The sequence below is a fragment of the Mytilus trossulus genome, chromosome 6 (genome assembly GCF_036588685.1).
Source record: "Mytilus trossulus isolate FHL-02 chromosome 6, PNRI_Mtr1.1.1.hap1, whole genome shotgun sequence".
In the NCBI taxonomy this organism is placed as follows: Eukaryota; Metazoa; Mollusca; class Bivalvia; order Mytilida; family Mytilidae; genus Mytilus; species Mytilus trossulus.
The window spans coordinates 39,244,198-39,262,858 of NC_086378.1; the positions used below are offsets into that span (position 1 = coordinate 39,244,198).

Genomic DNA, 18,661 nt, shown 5'->3' on the forward strand with positions numbered 1-18,661 from the left:
GATTTGACCCCAGATGACTTTTAAAATGTTTATATTTTTGAAAAAGATCCAAATTATCTCCCTTTGTTGGCATTTTTGGCATTAAAATTGACATATCTTTTAAACACATCGGTGACCTATATAAAAAATAAGTTGTACATAAACTAAACCATTGTAAAATTTATCCGATTTCTGTAATCAGGTTATTTTTTTATTTCGATATTAATTAAATTTCTCCTATTAGTTCAACAGAAAAAAGGGCATTAACAAAATTGTATGCTTCTTTCGGGGCAAATTGTGAACTGAAATGAACGGTGACCCCATTTTTTATTTAATTTTTCTATTAAATATATGATAAAGTTCATTTAAAAAAAACTATATCGAAATCCTAATGTTCAAGTTTTTCTCTTTTTACTCATTCCATACTTATTTATACCAGTTTTTTTTTTTTTTTTTTTTTAATCTGACGACCTGGTATTTTTATAGCTCTTTGTCGAAGACAATATGGTACCTGTAACTGTTCATATCTTTGTTATCTGGTTTGTATGTTTAGCTGTCTCATTGTAACTCATACACTTTATCCTTCTTGTAATACATTCAGGTTTGGATTCTATAACAAATTAGATTTTTTCTATGTTTATGGGAAATCAATCAGAATCAGAATTGTTGGTATAAAAAGTGTTCTATATTCTTAAGAATGTTATTTCACAATCAAATGCTAGTTATTCCTATGTTATTTGTATAACATCATGGTTAGATATTAAAGTAGTGTCATGCTATATGCATATGGTTTCACCTTTCAAAATACTGTGACAATAAGAATAAGCAATTGAAAGAGCTTCGTCTTCTAAAGAAAATTACAAAAAATCAAAGAGATTTTATATTCTCAAACGAAGCTTTAATGCAAAAACAGCGTAAACTCGTTTCTGGGTTATCACTAAATTTTTAATCAAGTTGTCAGGCAAATATAAAGGAAAGATTTCGATACGATTTGATTCCTCTCAAACTTTAATTAAAAATTTGAAATTTCTAAAAATAAATCCAAACAATTATCACTATAGAATGTAAAATTATCATTAATGAAATGTAAAGTACAGTGTATTTGGTTGTTTTTTTCGAACTCATGCTTTTGATGGCACTGTTGATTCACAATTTTCACTACATAACATTTTTATCTACCACATATAGTTTTATCATTATAAAATTATAATTGTATATCATACATAATTTCCTATCAATGCAGATGTAGGTGTAATCAAATTTTGAATTTTAACATGAAATTTGAAATACAAAATTAGAATTAAGGAAAAACATTGCATTTATATTACATTATAATCGATTGAAAAATAATGAAACGACTTCATCAATCGCAAAGTCATATAATTTACAACTTTGTTCAACGAATCACTGCAATCTGTTAAATTGTGAAGCTATTGTAATCTAATTGAATATAGAATTCAATTACTAATTAATAGGATGTCCTATATATAATTCATATCAATAATATCACTGCTGATTTCAGATTGACATACGGTAGATGTGCAGAAACGGTTTTAGGTAAGAACTTCAAAATCATTCTCTTTAGATATTCGAAGGTTATTTCTGTTTTTTATAATAATAATAATAATAATAATAATAATAATAATAATAATAATAATAATAATAATGATAATAATAATAATAATAATAAGTTGATGATACTTATACGTAAAAAAAAGCTCCTGTGTTTACAATAGCTGTAACTCAACAATATATATGTGCTATGATTGTCAACGAGAAAGCTCTTCACAAGTGATTAAATGGCAAAAAAATAAACAACTTAGATCACCGTACCGCATTCAACAATGAGTAGAACCCATTCCGCACAGCCAACAGTCAAAGGCCCTAAAATAACAAAAATAAAACAATTTAAACGGAAATCCAAAAGGAAGTCTATATTGATTGATGTTGTAAAGAGATACTACAACAATTTGTTTTGTAACGTTTTCGAGATCAAGAGTTGATAGTTTGGTTATTTCACATTGTTCAGAGACATAAATTTAAGAAATTATCCTTATGGTGTTAGATCTGAATGTAAAATGCTTAAAACCAAAACACATCAGTTATGGTAACACCATTTGTCAGTGTCTTTTATTAACTATTTCGTAGAGAAATCCTTACCGTTTTAAGTATAATATCTAAATCACACAATGAATATGTTATCCATGCTGATTGAAGAGTTATCACTCATTAGATACTATCTTCTGTGTGGATTGAATTCCCAAATAAAGCATGATTAATACATAAACATGAAATTAACATAGGTGTCGGTTTCTGGTCTTTTTTAATATCATCGCTTGATGTCTTTTTTTTTTATAGCAGTAGAATTAAGGTAGTGTTATCTCATATTTACCCAAGGCCAACGGCGAATGGACACACTCAAGTGTCTCTAAAATTATCGCAAATGATTTACTAGCTTACACGATCGTCATCAATTTATCGACGATTAAATATAGGCAACAGTAGTATACCGCTGTTCAAATCTCATAAATCCATGAAAAAAAAAAAAAAAAATCGGGGTTAAAAAACTAAAACAGAGGGAAACGCATTAAATATAAGAGGAGAACAACGACATAACACTAAAATGTAACACACATAGACAAAATCCCACGAGAATAACAAATATAACATATATATAACACCAAAACCAAATACATGAATTCGGGATAGACAAGTACCGTGACAAGTCTTATCGCAATGTGAATTTTCACTTAAAAATAAGAGAAAACAAACGACACAACGTTATAATGAAATACACACAGAAACGATCGAACTATAATATAACAAAGTCATATAAACTGGTTTGAAAAATGGTTAATACGAAGAATCTGAAAGGTTAATTTCATTTAATACCTTTTTTTTATATTAGGAAAATAAAATAAACAAAGGCAGCAAAACTTGTATTTATCAAATGCACGACATTATTTTTTGGAAGGGCAATAACTTCCGTGTATGACATAGATTGTAGAGTACCAATCAAACAAATTATAGTTCTCTGATTTGTCTATTGTTATATATACGAGCACGTATGTGTATTTCTACATCACATACAGCTAAACGGGTGCCCCTATTGAGGACGGAGTATGCAATAGGATGGGGCAAATCCAAGATACCAAAGTTCTATGCCTGTAGGTAAGAACCAATAAAACGTATTATATGATAATAATTACTGGTAAACTTTTTAAAAAAAAAGAGGGGGGTAGTCATAGATATGATTAATAGTTATTTCTATTTCATTTCGACTCTTGTGAAGAATTGTCTCATTGGCAATCATACCACATCTTCTTTTTTTATAATTATCACTCTTAGTCTAAAGCTGAGAAGATGTAAATTTAGCTTTACGATCGTTCAAAGCATTTTATTCTATCTTAGATAACAGTTTTTTCCCCTTTAAATTTACTAGTAAGAAATTTAGAAGTTTCAATTTATTAAATCTGTAAAAAAAGATCACATAATTATTTTTCAAATTTCAGTTCGATCTTGTTAGGATGGATTAATATTTGCTATTTATGAGTTTCTTCTTAAGTAAATTTAACAAAGATATTTTTAAAACAAACAATTGATTTAACAATTTCAGTGCTAAATAAAAAAATCAAATTATCAAGTATATATTCAAGTTCAATGTTTTGTTGTCAATCAGAGATGCCAAGTTCAGGCAAATGAATAGAGATTTGAATATTTACAAATGATAACTATGATATGATTACTAATACAATGCAGACAGAGAAAGAAATAACTTATATTAAAAAAAGTGTTTTGAAATTGACTTAGATCATTCTAAAATTTGAAATATACTAAATATTGAATTAAATTCGAATAGAAATTTTCTCTTAAATTTATTGTTGACATGTTCTCGTCTTGAATAAGAATTATTTGCGACTGCACGTTTACCGAAACAAACAATAAAAAAACTGAAATCTGATATAAACATATGAACAATATCATGAGCATATCATGAGTATTCAAAGTGTCTTCTCAAAAGTGAAATTCAGAAAATTATTTCAAACATGATTTCTAACATTTGATCAAATGACAAATTTTATTTATTACGTGACTATCTCCAATGGACACAACCGAAATGAAATGTAATTGAATGTCATATTGTGGAAAATGTTCCTTTTTTCCATATTAATGGAAACTCTCTCATTTCTAAGATGTATATCTAAGTAGGTATTGAAATTCCACATCCCCTTCTCCTTTTACAAGGATTGTTAATGATCCTTTTATCTTGAGAGATACTTTACTTATAATGTATCCAAAATCGAAAGTTAACCAGGAATGTACAAGTATATGGCTAGTGTATAGGAAATAATAGAAAATACATAATTATTATATAAAAGGATGTTAAAAAAGTGTTGACTACTAAGGATGATAACTGCCTGAAAAGAAAAATCACCCAAAAACTCTGAGGAAAATTCAAAACGAAAAAAAAACCTAATCAAATGTCAAAATCTAAATCTTAACACATCAAACGAATGGATATCAACTGTCATATTGCTGACTTGGTACATTCATTTTCTTGTGTAAAAAATGGTGGATTAAACGTTGTTTTGTTGCTAAGTAAACTTCCCACTTGTATGATAATCGCATACAATTCCATTATATAGACAACAATGTGTGAACAAAACAAACTGACATGAAATGTAAAAGTGTCAAAATAGGGGTACAACAGTCAAAATTGTGTTATAATCATAATCACTCATAACAAATGAATCAAAGAAATACAAAAAGGCATATAGACAAAGCACACAAACAAATATGAAAGACATGAATACAAAACTTTACCACAGCACAACAGCACAATGACGGAATGTATAATTACTGAGCCATGTAAAATGGATATCATCAAAAATAGAATAAACAGTAAAAGTTATATTCCAAAAAACAAATGAAAGAATACTAACACAATATTGAAAAGATAAACACGAGTACCTAGAATCTATACTTCAAAACGATAATTTATGAAGTTGGTAATAAATATTCATGAACAAGTTCTTGTACCTTCCGATGGAGAAGGCGTTATTTGACATACACCCTGGTTCATCAACCTATTGCTCAGACACTGGTGACGTTTTACAAAATCTATATAGCGACTGCAAGCTCTTGAATACCGAATTAGTTAGGAAATGTAAATTAAATATGCAGGTAAAGTAGGAATATTGCTACTAACGTGAGGAAATTGATAATTTGAAAATTAAAATCGTCTCGTTTATCATAGATTCTGGTACTGAGATTACCGTGTATGTCAAATTTGAGCTATAAGTCTAAAAATGAGGGGGAAGAAGCCGTGTCTGTTGTTTTTTTTAATTTTCATTTCTGTGTGATATGTTGATGAAAGTTTGGACTGTTAATGAAAAGAACATAATCAACATATCTGATTGTGAAATAAATGGCTACTTTGATCTTCGTGCTTTTTGATAACAGTCTGAAGAAACTCCGACTCAAATGAAAATAAAAAGAGGTAGGCATGGAGAGATGAACCGTTCGTTCCCATTTGAATTATATGCCGACAATTTGTTGAAAAATTCTACTTCGAATTCATCAAATAAAGAAACAAAAGCATACTGATCACTTGGTCCTCTGTGTATATGTTTGACCTTTAAGTTCACTATTAACAAAATATTCTATCCTTTTAATGTTGAAAAGCATTTAGGATTGTTTCTTTAAAACAATTTGTCAATTTTACATGGGGTATGGTGGTATATAGGGTTGAAAAATCAAAAGTTTTGATAGAACTAATTTCAGAGAAGATCCAAATTTCAAACGATCCAGAGTTTTTGAGAATCCATATATGATTAATACCACTACGCAAGAAATCAATTTCACAGATTTTTCTGAAGACCCTCTTTCATACATAAGAAAATACTTGTACCAAGTTAGGAATATGACAGTTGTTATCCATTCGTTCGATGTGTTTGAGCTCTTGATTTTGCTATTTGATTCGGGACTTTCCGTTTTGAATTTTCCTCGGAGTTAAGTATTCTTGTGGTTTAACTTTTCACTGCGGACAGAACTTTTGTTAATCTTATGGACAATTCTTAACTCGAACATGCAGATGAGCTTACAATAAACCGTTGTGTTTTAGAGAATTTCGTGAAGTAACAGTATCCAATACAAACAAGGTAAGTCTTTCGGCATGTAATGATCATTTAAGATATGAAAGAGTTATGATTCGCCAAAATCTTTAATGACTACTGCGCAACAACTACCTCCGAGGGCTGGCAGACCACCAGCAACAGTGTCGACCCAGAGTTATAAAAATAAAACAAGAATTTGTACATTTTGTATCATGGGTCTAATGCGCTTTTTTGAATATATATTCCTAAGGCACGATCAAAGCCGAAAATTAGAAAGCCAAGGATTATCAGAATCGAAACAATTAAAGAGCAATATGATCAGTTGCAAATTTGACCTTATATTCAACAAGAGGCTCTCAAGAGCCTGAATCGCTCACCTTAAAGTTTTTGGGTAAATCTCTCATCAATGATTATTTTAGCTTTTCAATTTATTTAAATGTTCTTTGAATCGTCCTATTTTCTTCGAAAGCAAAAACAAAAATCTTTTTCTCCTATGTTCTATTTAAGCCATAGGAGCTATGTTTCTTGGCATACAAGGAAATAAAATATAAAATTTATACTAGATACTCTGACTCTCATTTAGCCTAAGTTTGGCTGAAATTGATACAGCAGTTTCAAAGGAGAAGATTTTTTAAAGTAAGTCAACATGATGAACAAATTGTGAAAAAAAGTCTTTAAAGGGCAATAAATCCTTAAGGGGTCAATTGACAATTTTGGTCAGATTAAATTATTTGTAGATCTTAGTTCGCTTAACATTTTTGCTATTAACAGTTTATCTGTATCTATAATAATATTCAAGATAATAACCAAAAACTGCAAATTTCTTTAAAATCATCAATTCAGGGGCATTATACCTGAAAAACCAGTTCCCCAATTCGGCTGAAAATTTCAGGACAGGTAGACCTTGACCTAATAAATACTTTAACTTCTTGTCTTATTTGCTCTAAATGCTGGAGTTTTTGAGATATAAGCCAAAAACTGCATTTTCCCCTGTGTTTTATTTTTAGCCATGACGGCCATGTTTTTTTGACGAATAGAAAATAAAAAACAAACTTTATTTTAAACACCCTACTGATCATTCAGTTGAAGTTTGGTTGAAATTGGTTGAGTAGTTTTAGAGGAGAAGATTTTTTAAAGTTAGCAAATATGATGAACAAATTGTGAAAAATTGTCATTGAAAGACCAATAACCCCTTAAGGGGTAAATTGAAAATTTTGGTCATTTAACTTATTTGTAGATCTTACTTTGCTGATCATTTTTGCTGTTTACAGTTTATCTTTATCTATAATAATATTCAAGATAATGACCAAAAACTGCAAAATTTCCTTAAAATTACCAATTAAGTGGCAGCAACCCAACAATGGGTTGTTTGATTCGTCTGAAAATTTCAGGGCTGATAGATCTTGACCTAATGAACAGTTTAACTCCATGTCAGATTTGCTCTAAATGCTTTCGTTTTTGAGATATAAGCCAAAAACTGCATTTGACCCCCATGTTCTATTTTAAGTAACGGCGGCCATGTTTTTTGACGGATCAAAAATCGAAGCCCAAACTTTGTGCAGGATAATCTACGGAACAATCATGCTAAGTTTCATCCAAATCCATTCAAAAGTTTCAGAGGAGAAGATGTTTGAAAAATTGTTAACGACGACAGACGACGACGACGACGACGGACGCCAAGTGATGAGATAAGCTCACATTTCCTTTTAGGAAAGGTGAGCTAATAATAATACCGGAAATATTGTTACAAAAAACATTTTTATCCCTTGCTACTTGGAACAAAAACATCGTCTTTCCACGCCTACAAAATATGATGTTATTACATTTTCGGGTGTTCTTTTTTACTATTTTGAAGTTTAAAAGCACAGCTGGATATTCAAATAATCTTAATCCTTCGCAAAGACTACTACTGTAATTCGAAATTCATAGTTTTAAAACAGTATTATATGGGAAACTGGTTATGACTAAAATTTGAGGTTTGATTCCTTGTAACCATACAATTACTAGTATTTACAAATGTGCTACTGTATTAAGTATCCCTCCTGTAAATGAAATGGTAATGGACATTTTAATACACTTACTTCTATTATAGTTGCTCATTTTTTCATAGGATGAAATTAGGTTGATAATGTTAAAGATGCAGGAAATAAATTTTAACGCGTATTTAAGATAATAAAATTTTAGTTTAAACAAATTTTCATTTCAAACACACACATGAATAACATCATATGAATTAATTTTCTGGATTTGGCAATAAACTATGACAGCTTCTCCTGAGAACATAAACATTAATTCATATACATGCTCTTTGGGGATAAAACTTGTAGATCGAAAGATAAATAACTTCAATGCTTAAAGATTTATCAAAGCACAATTAAATTACGTTTGGTTAGGAATGATTTCAAAAAAGAATAATTCTACAGTATTTAAATAATATTTTCGTGCTGAAATCTAAATTGTTTCGTAATTTGTTTTAACTTCTTAACATAAATCTCTGTACTAAGATTGTGTTATTTTCAACATCAATGGTATTTATATTATTTTAAATTTGATTGTGCATCTACATGTATTACACGATCGGTGATTGGCAATATTTTTTTTATTATAACTTCAAGTAGCTAATTTATTCCATAATGGTAAAAAATAATTTTTAGAAATTATTTACGAAATGCTGATATTTTTTTTTGGACTGCTGTCCATTGTGCATTATGAAAGACGAAAGATGAAATAAAACCAAGTTTTTGCGTCTGGCGTATATATAAAATTTTAATCCTGGTATCTATGACGAGTTTATTTTCAACTAGATAAGAGGTTCGGGTGTTTGGAGAGCATATGATTTTACCATTTACGATTAAATATTTTTAAACTAATAGTTCTACAGTTATTTGTAAAAATTATGTAATACATGGAATTGAATAAAGGTTTTGCAAATTGGTGATAAAGTATGGTAATAAAACGTTTCAAATGTTGTCTACATGTGTATCACTCATCGACATTCCAAAGTAAGGCCATCAAAAATAATTATAGAATTATTTGCAATGTGATCTGTTAAAGTATGAATGTTATTTACATTCTAGAATGTTCGGTGTGTGGTCTAAAATGTTAGTAAGTTAAAACAGACTTTCCTCAAACGTATCAATGGGCAGAGCAATGTGTCTCTAAGAAGTCACTTGCCCCAGTCAAACAGCATTTCAGACCGTCGGACCATAAACTTAATTTTAATTGCTTTAAAAAGTGCGTGATTGAACAAAACATACATTCCCTGGAGTGGTGCCCATCTTGATTTTCGAAAAGTCCTCTCAATAATGGAACTACCTCTTTTTCTGTAATGAAAAATTTAAATATGCTACATATCCCTCCTGTGATGAGATGAATGATTAAAGCTGTAATTTTTCTCTCTTGATAACATTTATGTGCAATTTTGCAATAAATGTTATCGAGAAGTTATTCTTATGGGCACGAATTTTGCACTTTAATAACAGATTTGTTCCTGTACTGTTATAAATCACAGTTTATGGTCAAATCATAAGTCCTTCATGGTTTTAATAAACGTTACATTGAACACCAAATCGGAGGACTTACCTTGTTTGTATTGGATACCAAAGCTTCATAAAATTCCGTACAAACAACGGTATATTGCTGGCTCATCTTCATGTTCCACCAAAGAATTGTCCATTAGATTAATTAATATTCTGTCTGCAGTGAAAGAAGGTCTTCAGAAATACTTTTAAAATGTTTACTTGCGTAGAGGTATTAACCATATGTGGATTCTTAAAGACATTCTATACAATTTTAAATCTCGGTCTTTTTCTGAAATAAGTTCTATCAAAACTTTTTAAAAAAATGTGTTTGATCTGTGCAAATATTTTTTTGTGCAGTCAGTACATTGAATTAAATTTAACATTTTAAGCAAAGAACCAGTTTATATTTTAATATAAAGAGGATTGATAAGATATTGATTCCTGAATTTTCCAAAACAACCAAAATGGCATGTACCTAATTTCAAAAGGTGTGTCCCTGACAAAATGTCACCACACGAAGTCATTAAAATTTGCTAATAAACAGTTTTATAAAATCAATGTAATTTTTGTTTGCAAGAGATATAAATATTAGGATTATACAAAAGAAGTGATGCTTTTATAACGGCAATTAAGTTATTAGTAAGAAAAATTATGCACATTAAATGGACCAGAATGATACCATATTTTTGTTAATGTCCACTATGAACGGGTAAAATCTCCTTCAGTGTCTGGTTTTAAAATTATAAAAAAAATATCAGTGTACAGCTTAATACATACTTTAATGAATACGATCAGTCTTGTTACTATTGCAATATATGGATTGTGGGTAAAAAATAAAACATGTAAATATGTCCCTTACGAAACTTCACCTGTATACATGTATGATATATACATTTCCCAACTTATTCGATATTCAAGAGCTTGCAGCTCTTACTCAGACTTTGCAAAACGTTATAAGTGTATGAGTAGAAGGTTGATGAACCAGGGGTATGTCAAAGAACGTCACAGTATTTTTGTGATTTTACTTTTTTCAGTAAAGACCCCCCTAAATTATATTAAATTGACAAATTCACAGCCATCTTTTCGTTATCTTGGTGATATTGTTTGTTAAAAAATCTTTACAGCATTAACTGTCCTTTCTTAGATGAAGATAAATTCAATTTTACATGAGAGCCTCTTCATCCAAATTTACGACAAAATTGGCGATTTTTCTGTCCCTATTGTTTATTTTCCTTTTTGGATGGTGATGTTCCCTTGGAATCTTCCTCCGATGTTTATATATCACACCCGTGTCAGTTGTGTTGTTTTGGAATTTAAGGATTTTAATATATACAGTAGACTATCTGGCCAAAAGTATCTGTCACCTGTATTTTTTTGCTATATATTTCATATAGAAACAGCTTTTTCAGAAAAAATATGTTGAAGGCATTTATGGTTGTATTTGTATCAACAAGGCCGTAAAGAATTGTCTAACGTATGTTTGTTTATTTGGTCATAGTTTTGTCTTAAGGTGCTTTTTGTTTTCTTTTGAAATGAACACATACAATTAAATTTCATAATTAAATTTGGTTGAATATATAGCGAATTTCTGAAAAGAAAAAATAATATTTGTGTTTATTTTCTAAAAAAAAAAGAAAATTATCCACAAAAAGAATACAAACAAATATATAAAACCTGTGACAATTTTGCTTCTATTGGAACCAAGTTCCTCAAAATAAAACCAAAATATGGTTTTGAAAAAATGTAGTTCTATATATAATATATAGCGAAAAATCTCAAATGACGAATACTTATGGCCACACTCTGTATATAGCTTAATAAATTATTAAGTCAGAGATTTCGTTATTTAAACCTTTTCTTAATTCTTCAACTATCGATATAATGAGTTGGTTTGAAAATTGTCTGTATCTGTAGAAAGTCAACTTATCTCGAACGGATCCAATTTTTTACAGTAATTTTGTTTACCAAGTCTGAAAAATAAATTAGTGTTATTTAGCTTTAAACTTGCTGTCAGTAATTGCGAGTACTCTTAAATCAGCATTGTGTGGGTTTTTTTCGTTGAGAGGAATGTATAAATACCCTGCCACGTCAGATCTGTGTTAATTTTTGTTCTGCGTTGTATCGATCTGGGGCCGGTTTCACGAAGCTATCCTAAGACATGTCATAAGACATATCTTAGGATATGTCTTATGATCCTCTTATGACTATCCTAGGACATATCTCAGACCTCGTCTCGAAGCTGTCTTAGGATGATCTTAGCTAAGACATCCTAAACCTGTCTCAAGTTCTTTAAATTTTCAAATATAAATATGATTTACGGAAAAAAATCATGTAAATGTAGTATGTCTTACCATAAATTATTCTAAACTTATTGATCAATATAAATGACATAATTTGCAAAATAAATATATAAAAAGTAAAAGTCATTTATTTATAAATTACCTTCAAACAATACATCAATGTAAATATGATTTTTTTTATGAAAAATTAAGAAAACAAGAATATAAAATGATATTTTTTTTTGGTACAAGTGAGTTGAATTCAATTTCGACTTTATTGGTTATAAAAGGTTAAGGGATAAAATCGTGCAATCTTGATATCAATTATACATCGAATTTACATTGTTGACAAATCATGATAATCCGTCAATCTAGAAAAATTACGTTAAAAAGCAGGAACAGGAGAATAGATAATTAGATGATAATAAGATATTTATTTCAAAATTAATATAAAAAAAAGTGTAATTTGTATAAATAAACGTATAACTATCCTAAGACCATCATAAGACACCTCTCGCGTTGTCCTAACTTTAAGACCAACTTTAAGAGATGTCCCAATTTAGGACCACTTTGTGAAACCCACTTAGGACTGAGATGTGTCGTAAGACCATCCTAAGACAATGTCTTAGTCCTAAGACAGCTTCGTGAAACTGGGCCCTGATAAGTAAAGCCCTTTTCTACTTATTTTCATAGTTTGTTGTTATGTTGAACTGTTCCAGGTTAGTGGATGGTTTGCGCACTCAAACGTGTATAAACCCGCCACACTCTAAATGTGTCTTTATTGCTCTCTCTCATATTTCTCTCAAATTAGATCGTTAGTTGAATTGTTTCATATTTTTCATGTCGATGACTTTTGAAGCCGACTACACAGTATGTGTTTTTCTCATTTCTGAAAGCCGTATGGTTGTCTATAGTTGCTTACATTCACTTCTATTGAGAAGTAAAGGATAGTTGTCTCATTTGCAATCATATTACATCTCTTTTTTTTTAATAAATGTACTTGATCCAAACGGCATCGACAGAAAAACACTTTTTTGATAGAGGAGCAAATTAATAGTAGTACTTAATTTTTACACTAACATCCTGTTCATATACTACCATCTTAATAATATTGTACAGATATTCAAAATATCATTATGAACAGCTATATATAAGATAAAGCCTGGAAAAAAACTGTTATCATATTTTATTGAGGGAATTGAAAGGCGTTTAATTACGGATAACTTGATATGTTTCTTCCTGTCGTGCCATGATTACGTATATCCTGGCTTAAATTTGAATCAACGCTGACAATTTTACAAAACACTTTATTATTTAAAGAGGGTTGATAGGTTAACTCTCTCAAGGGTCCATTTTAATTTCAGAGACAACAAAAATGATCAATAATATCGCATTTAAAAGGGTGCAAGATTTTTAGTGGTCGTTAAATTATTATGACGACGATATTAAAATAATTCGCACCTTAAATATTTTTCCAATTAAAACTCGTAAACAAAGACATTCAATGATGTTACGTTGATTTTTGCCTTACACACTCCTCTCGGATATTTCAGTCATTTCTCATTTTAATGATCGCAGCATTTTTTTTTTATAGAAACTGTTTTATGCTGTGTGGAATAGTCTCTTATCTTATTCATAAATCAGGGGTAAGCATAATAAAATATCATTGTTTTCATAAAGTTTTAAAAGATATATGGTCAGTTTAAATTTCAAGTCATTCTATCAATCACCTCTTTGTAATCTGACGTTCATTAATTAAACAAATACGATAATTATTTTCCTAAAAAAACAACAGAAAATTGATGTTTTATCTTTTAAAGAAACTCAATGGTTCTTCATTTATTCATCAATTTGATGTCTAGCTCATATTTCATGAAAACTTGAAGCTCAAGTCCTTGAATCAATAATAAGATATCACTAATGGGCCGGACCAATACCAGTGTTTGATGACAGCTCTCGTGAGTATCAACAGAGAGGAAATCGATATGATTTTACAGTTTTTAAGTTGACTTTAATAAAGAACTTGAATTGGCGTTTTAACATTTGTTTACCGTTTCATTTATTGAACTTTAAGGTAAACAACTAAATTTGTTTCTTTTCAAAACCCGAGTCAAGAGGGATCTATGGTAGATAGATCGAGATATTACCAATAAATTATGAAACTTAGACACTGTAAATGTATTGAAAAAAAAAAAAAACCAATCCTGATGGCGATGGTAGATTTCATGGAGCGATGATTTCGGCCTATCTTCCTTATATTCATTATACCTCACAAAAAAATGGAATGATTACTGAGGAAGGGATTATTGAAAGAAAAAGTTTTTCGATATATTTGAAAATGAAACTTTAAAATAAACATTGATCGATTGATTGCTAGATGTTTGCTAAACGTCCAGTGGACTATGCTGTGTAGTTCATTTTCTGATACTTAACGACTGCTGCGGTAATTTTGAAGGAACCAGTATTACCTGGTATATTTTTATAGTTTTTCTGGCTATACAAATTTTAATTGTAATATGTAACTTTATAGTTTACTAAGTAATGTTGACCTATTCCATGTATTAAAATATTTGAACAAGCTATTTTCCATGTACAACAATCCTAGCTGAGTGCAAGTTCATGTTGATGTATAAATACATATAGATGTAACGCCATTAACAACCGAGAACAAAATTTTAATGTTGGTGGAAATATATGATGATTTATGATATAATGTGAAATGCACGTAAGTAATTGCACGAGTCCAAGATAAAATGGCTAGCGATAAGGGTCTAATAACAACAAAACAATATTTTCTTTAAATAAAGGCAACAGTTGTACCGCTGTTCAAAACTCATAAATCCATGGACAAAAAAACAAAATCGGGGTAGCAAACTAAAACCGAGGGAAACGCATTAAATATAACAGGAGAACAACGACACAACACTGAAATGTAACACACACAGAAACGGACCCAGCATCAGACAAAATTCCACGAGAATAAAAATATAACATCAAAACCAAATACATGAATTTGGGATAGACAAGTACCGTGACACGTCTTTTCGCAATGTGAATTTACACTCAAAAATAAGAGAAAACAAACGACGCAACGTTAAAATGTAACACACACAGAAACGAACAATAATATAACAATGGCCATCTTCCTGACTTGGTACAGGACATTTTTAAAGGAAAAAATGGTGGGTAGAACCTGGTTTTGTGGCATGCCAAACCTCGCACTTTAATGGCAATGTTAAATATAACATAGTATTACAGGACTACAATACAAATAAATAGGAGAACATATTAGACAAAGAAACACATGAGTATTAGATAACAAAAAGCATCAGGTTTAAAATTCAATACGCCACAAACGCGCCTCGTCCACACAAGACTCACCAGTGACGCCCAGATATAAAAGATTGAAAGAGAAAAAAAGTACAAAGTTGTACAGCACTGAAGATCAAAAGTTGGAAAAGGCTATGTTTTTATGCTTGGGATAAGAACATCCTTATTATTTAGAACAATTAATGCTATTGCAAACAGTAATTTTTTTTCAAATGAATATAAAAGAGATATACATAATGAAACTGAAGTTTTAACTTATTACAGAAAACTAAACTCGAATACATAAACTACACACAACATAAACAACAAACAAACAAAAAATTATCCAAACAGAAATTTTCAGCTAAAGTGTAAATAATATGGAGTAGCATGAAATTCAGTTTTTTATAAAACTTATTTTTTTCACCAAAACATAATAAATAGTATTTTAGTTCTGTGCACTGTTACTTTCTTATTTCAGACTATTAAGATAGACAGACAATGAGAGTCAATAGTATTCTAGTTCTGTGCACTGTTACTTTCTTATTTCAGACTATTAAGATAGACAGAAAATGAGAGTAAATAGTATTCTAGTTCGGTGCACTGTTACTTTCTTATTTCAGACTATTAAGATAGACAGAACATGAAAGTCAATAGTATTCTAGTTCTGTGCACTGTTACTTTCTTATTTCAGACTATTAAGATAGACAGAAAATGAGAGTCAATAGTATTCTAGTTCTGTGCACTGTTACTTTCTTATTTCAGAATTTTAAGATAGACAGAAAATGAGAGTCAATAGTATTCTAGTTCTGTGCACTGTTACTTTCTTATTTCAGACTATTAAGATACACAAAAAATGTCAGTCAATAGTATTCTAGTTTTGTGCACTGTTACTTTCTTATTTCAGACTATTAAGATAGACAAAAAATGAGAGTCAATAGTATTCTAGTTCTGTGCACTGTTACTTTTATGTCAGCTCACAGTTTTGCTAAAACATATTTCAATGAACAGAAGCTTAATTTAGTAAGTATAAAGTAAATGTAGAGACTCATTGTTATCACAAACAAAACATAAAATTTTACATTAAAAGACAAATATTCAACGTCCACCTATACACATTATATTGATTTTCTGAACTGTTATCATGTAGACGAAACGCACGTCTAGCGTTCTAAATTATAATCCTAGTACCTTTGATAACTATTTACACCACCACTGGATCGATACCATTGTTGAAATAAACATCATTTATGTGATCATTTTGATAAATTTCCTGTTTACTAACTTTGATTTTTTAGAAAATCCCCAAAAAACATGGATTTTCTTATCCCAGTAATAGATTACCGTAGTCGCATTTGGCACAACTTTTTTGGAATTTTGGATTATCAATGCTCTTCAACTTTGTACCTGTTTGACATTATAACTATTTAGATATTAGCCTCCGACTGAACAGTCTTATATGTAGACGAAACGAGCGTCTGACGTACTAAAATATAATCGTGGTATCTTTGATAACTATTGGTGGACGTTTCGTCCCCGCGAGTATTACAGGCCCAGTAGTCATCATTTCGGTGTTGACATGAATATCAATTATGTGGTCATTTTTGCACTTCAACTTTGTACATGTTTGGCTTAATAACTATTTTTATTTGAGCGTCACTGATAAGTCTTATGTAGACGAAACGCGCGTCCAGCGTACTAAATTATAAGCCTGGTACCTTTGATAACTATAATCACATAATATACTGAAGTCATGGGTTCATTTATTATGTCCGACGTCATACAACCGGACACATCGAACCCCACATCGAACGAACCGGAACGTAAAAAACTAATATACTTTAATGCAATAGTTGATTGATTTAATTTCATTTCCTATGAGCAACAACTTTAACCAAACATCTGTTTTCTACATTAACATCTTTGTAAAAACAACTTGTAGCAAAATATATGTTAAGTTAATGATGATGTTTATATCTAATTATCGATGACAAGATTTCAAAATGAGGCTACTTTGGAATTTTCCACTGTTCCCACAACCTTGAAAGTTTCTAAAGGATATTATCTGGGGTTTTTTTTAATTTTAAATTCAAGAGGCAAAATATTAATCAATACAGATGCGATAATCTTTTTTGTAGGAAACAGTTGAAAAGAGACAAGAAGGTTTATTTGGTGATTTTGCTCTGGCAGAATACTTATTTAAACTTGGAGATGTCAACAAAGACAAATACTTGGACAGCAATGAAATTTACAACTTCTATCGACATCATATAAAGTTCGACTTCGATAAATCTGCAAAAATGTCAATAAAATTGATGAATATAGGAGATTCGGACAAAGATGGAAGACTTGGCGAAATAGGTAATCGAAAACTACATGCAAATAGTTTAAAATAAACAAAATCTATTTGATAATGTACACCAGTTAGAATACTGTGTGAATTTCAAAACATTATTAGAATTCGTGAGATAATCTTTACATCAGTTATGTTATAGCAAGTTTAGTAAACTTTATGTATTTATTTATAACATATTGAGATAACATATACTTCGAAGTTAGAATATTTTCTAGAAAAAAGTAACTTTACCAATAGAAAAAAACCACTTGCAGCAGATTTCTTAAAACAAATCAAGTTCCATAACGAAACACAAAACTTTGTGGATCACGAAAGCGTTAATTTAGAGCACAAATGGCTTGTTTCTTCACACAATTACTCGAAAGTTAAAAAAAAATTAAGAAGATATGATCTGAATTGCAATAAGAAAATTGTCCACACATATATACCGATATAAAGGGCACCGGGACAAACGAATGTGATTACAAATGTAACTAAAACTATTTCTTTTCACAAAACAATATCCCGCTAGAAAAATTGAATAATGGGTCCTAAAAATCAGAACTAAGCTGATAGAACTTTCTAATTGACATAAATTCCTTATTTCTTTCTATTTTCAGAGGCAATTTTAGCTCTACACAAAGTAACAAATCAGTTAAACAGAAAGAGGAAATGAACATGTGGTGTTATTAGACAGTAGCATATGTACGCTTTATAAGCATTGCATTATTAAATGAGCAAATGTAAAGTTAGCTTCGAAAAATTCCAAACTTACATGACTGACTGTTTTGTTTAAAGTTATTCCAAGTTATATATTCATTATTCATTATATTTGTTATTCTCGTGGTGTTTTGTCTGATGCTTGGTCTGTTTCTGTGTGTGTTGTGTTTCGGTGTTGTGTCGTTGTTCTCCTCTTATATTTAATGAGTTTCCCTCGGTTTTGGTTTGTTACCCCGATTTTGTTTTTTGTTCATGGATTTATGAGTTTTGAACAGCGGTATACTACTGTTGCCTTTATATATTCATATACATTTCATTTCAAACTAATAGCTCTTTTGAATATGTAAATAAATTCATCATAGATACAGGATTAAGATTGTGTACGCCAATACTTATATTTAC

General features: G+C 30.1%; 1 protein-coding gene across 3 annotated transcripts; it reads left to right on the forward strand.

Moving 5' to 3' along the window:
• The first annotated feature begins 1,446 nt into the window (after window positions 1–1,446).
• Window positions 1,447–18,323, forward strand: LOC134723420 (uncharacterized). 3 transcript variants are annotated; one of them, XM_063587038.1, is made up of 4 exons: window positions 1,447–1,536; window positions 16,112–16,227; window positions 17,343–17,565; window positions 18,160–18,323. In XM_063587038.1, exons 2-4 carry the CDS (start codon window positions 16,132–16,134, stop codon window positions 18,213–18,215), a joined length of 375 nt encoding a protein of 124 aa, XP_063443108.1. In that variant the 5' UTR covers window positions 1,447–1,536; window positions 16,112–16,131; the 3' UTR covers window positions 18,216–18,323. The 3 variants fall into 3 exon arrangements, with proteins under 3 accessions (XP_063443108.1, XP_063443107.1, XP_063443110.1); XM_063587037.1 differs by lacking the exon at window positions 1,447–1,536 and adding an exon at window positions 13,299–13,541; XM_063587040.1 differs by lacking the exon at window positions 1,447–1,536 and adding an exon at window positions 14,446–14,620.
• Window positions 18,324–18,661: the final 338 nt, after the last annotated feature.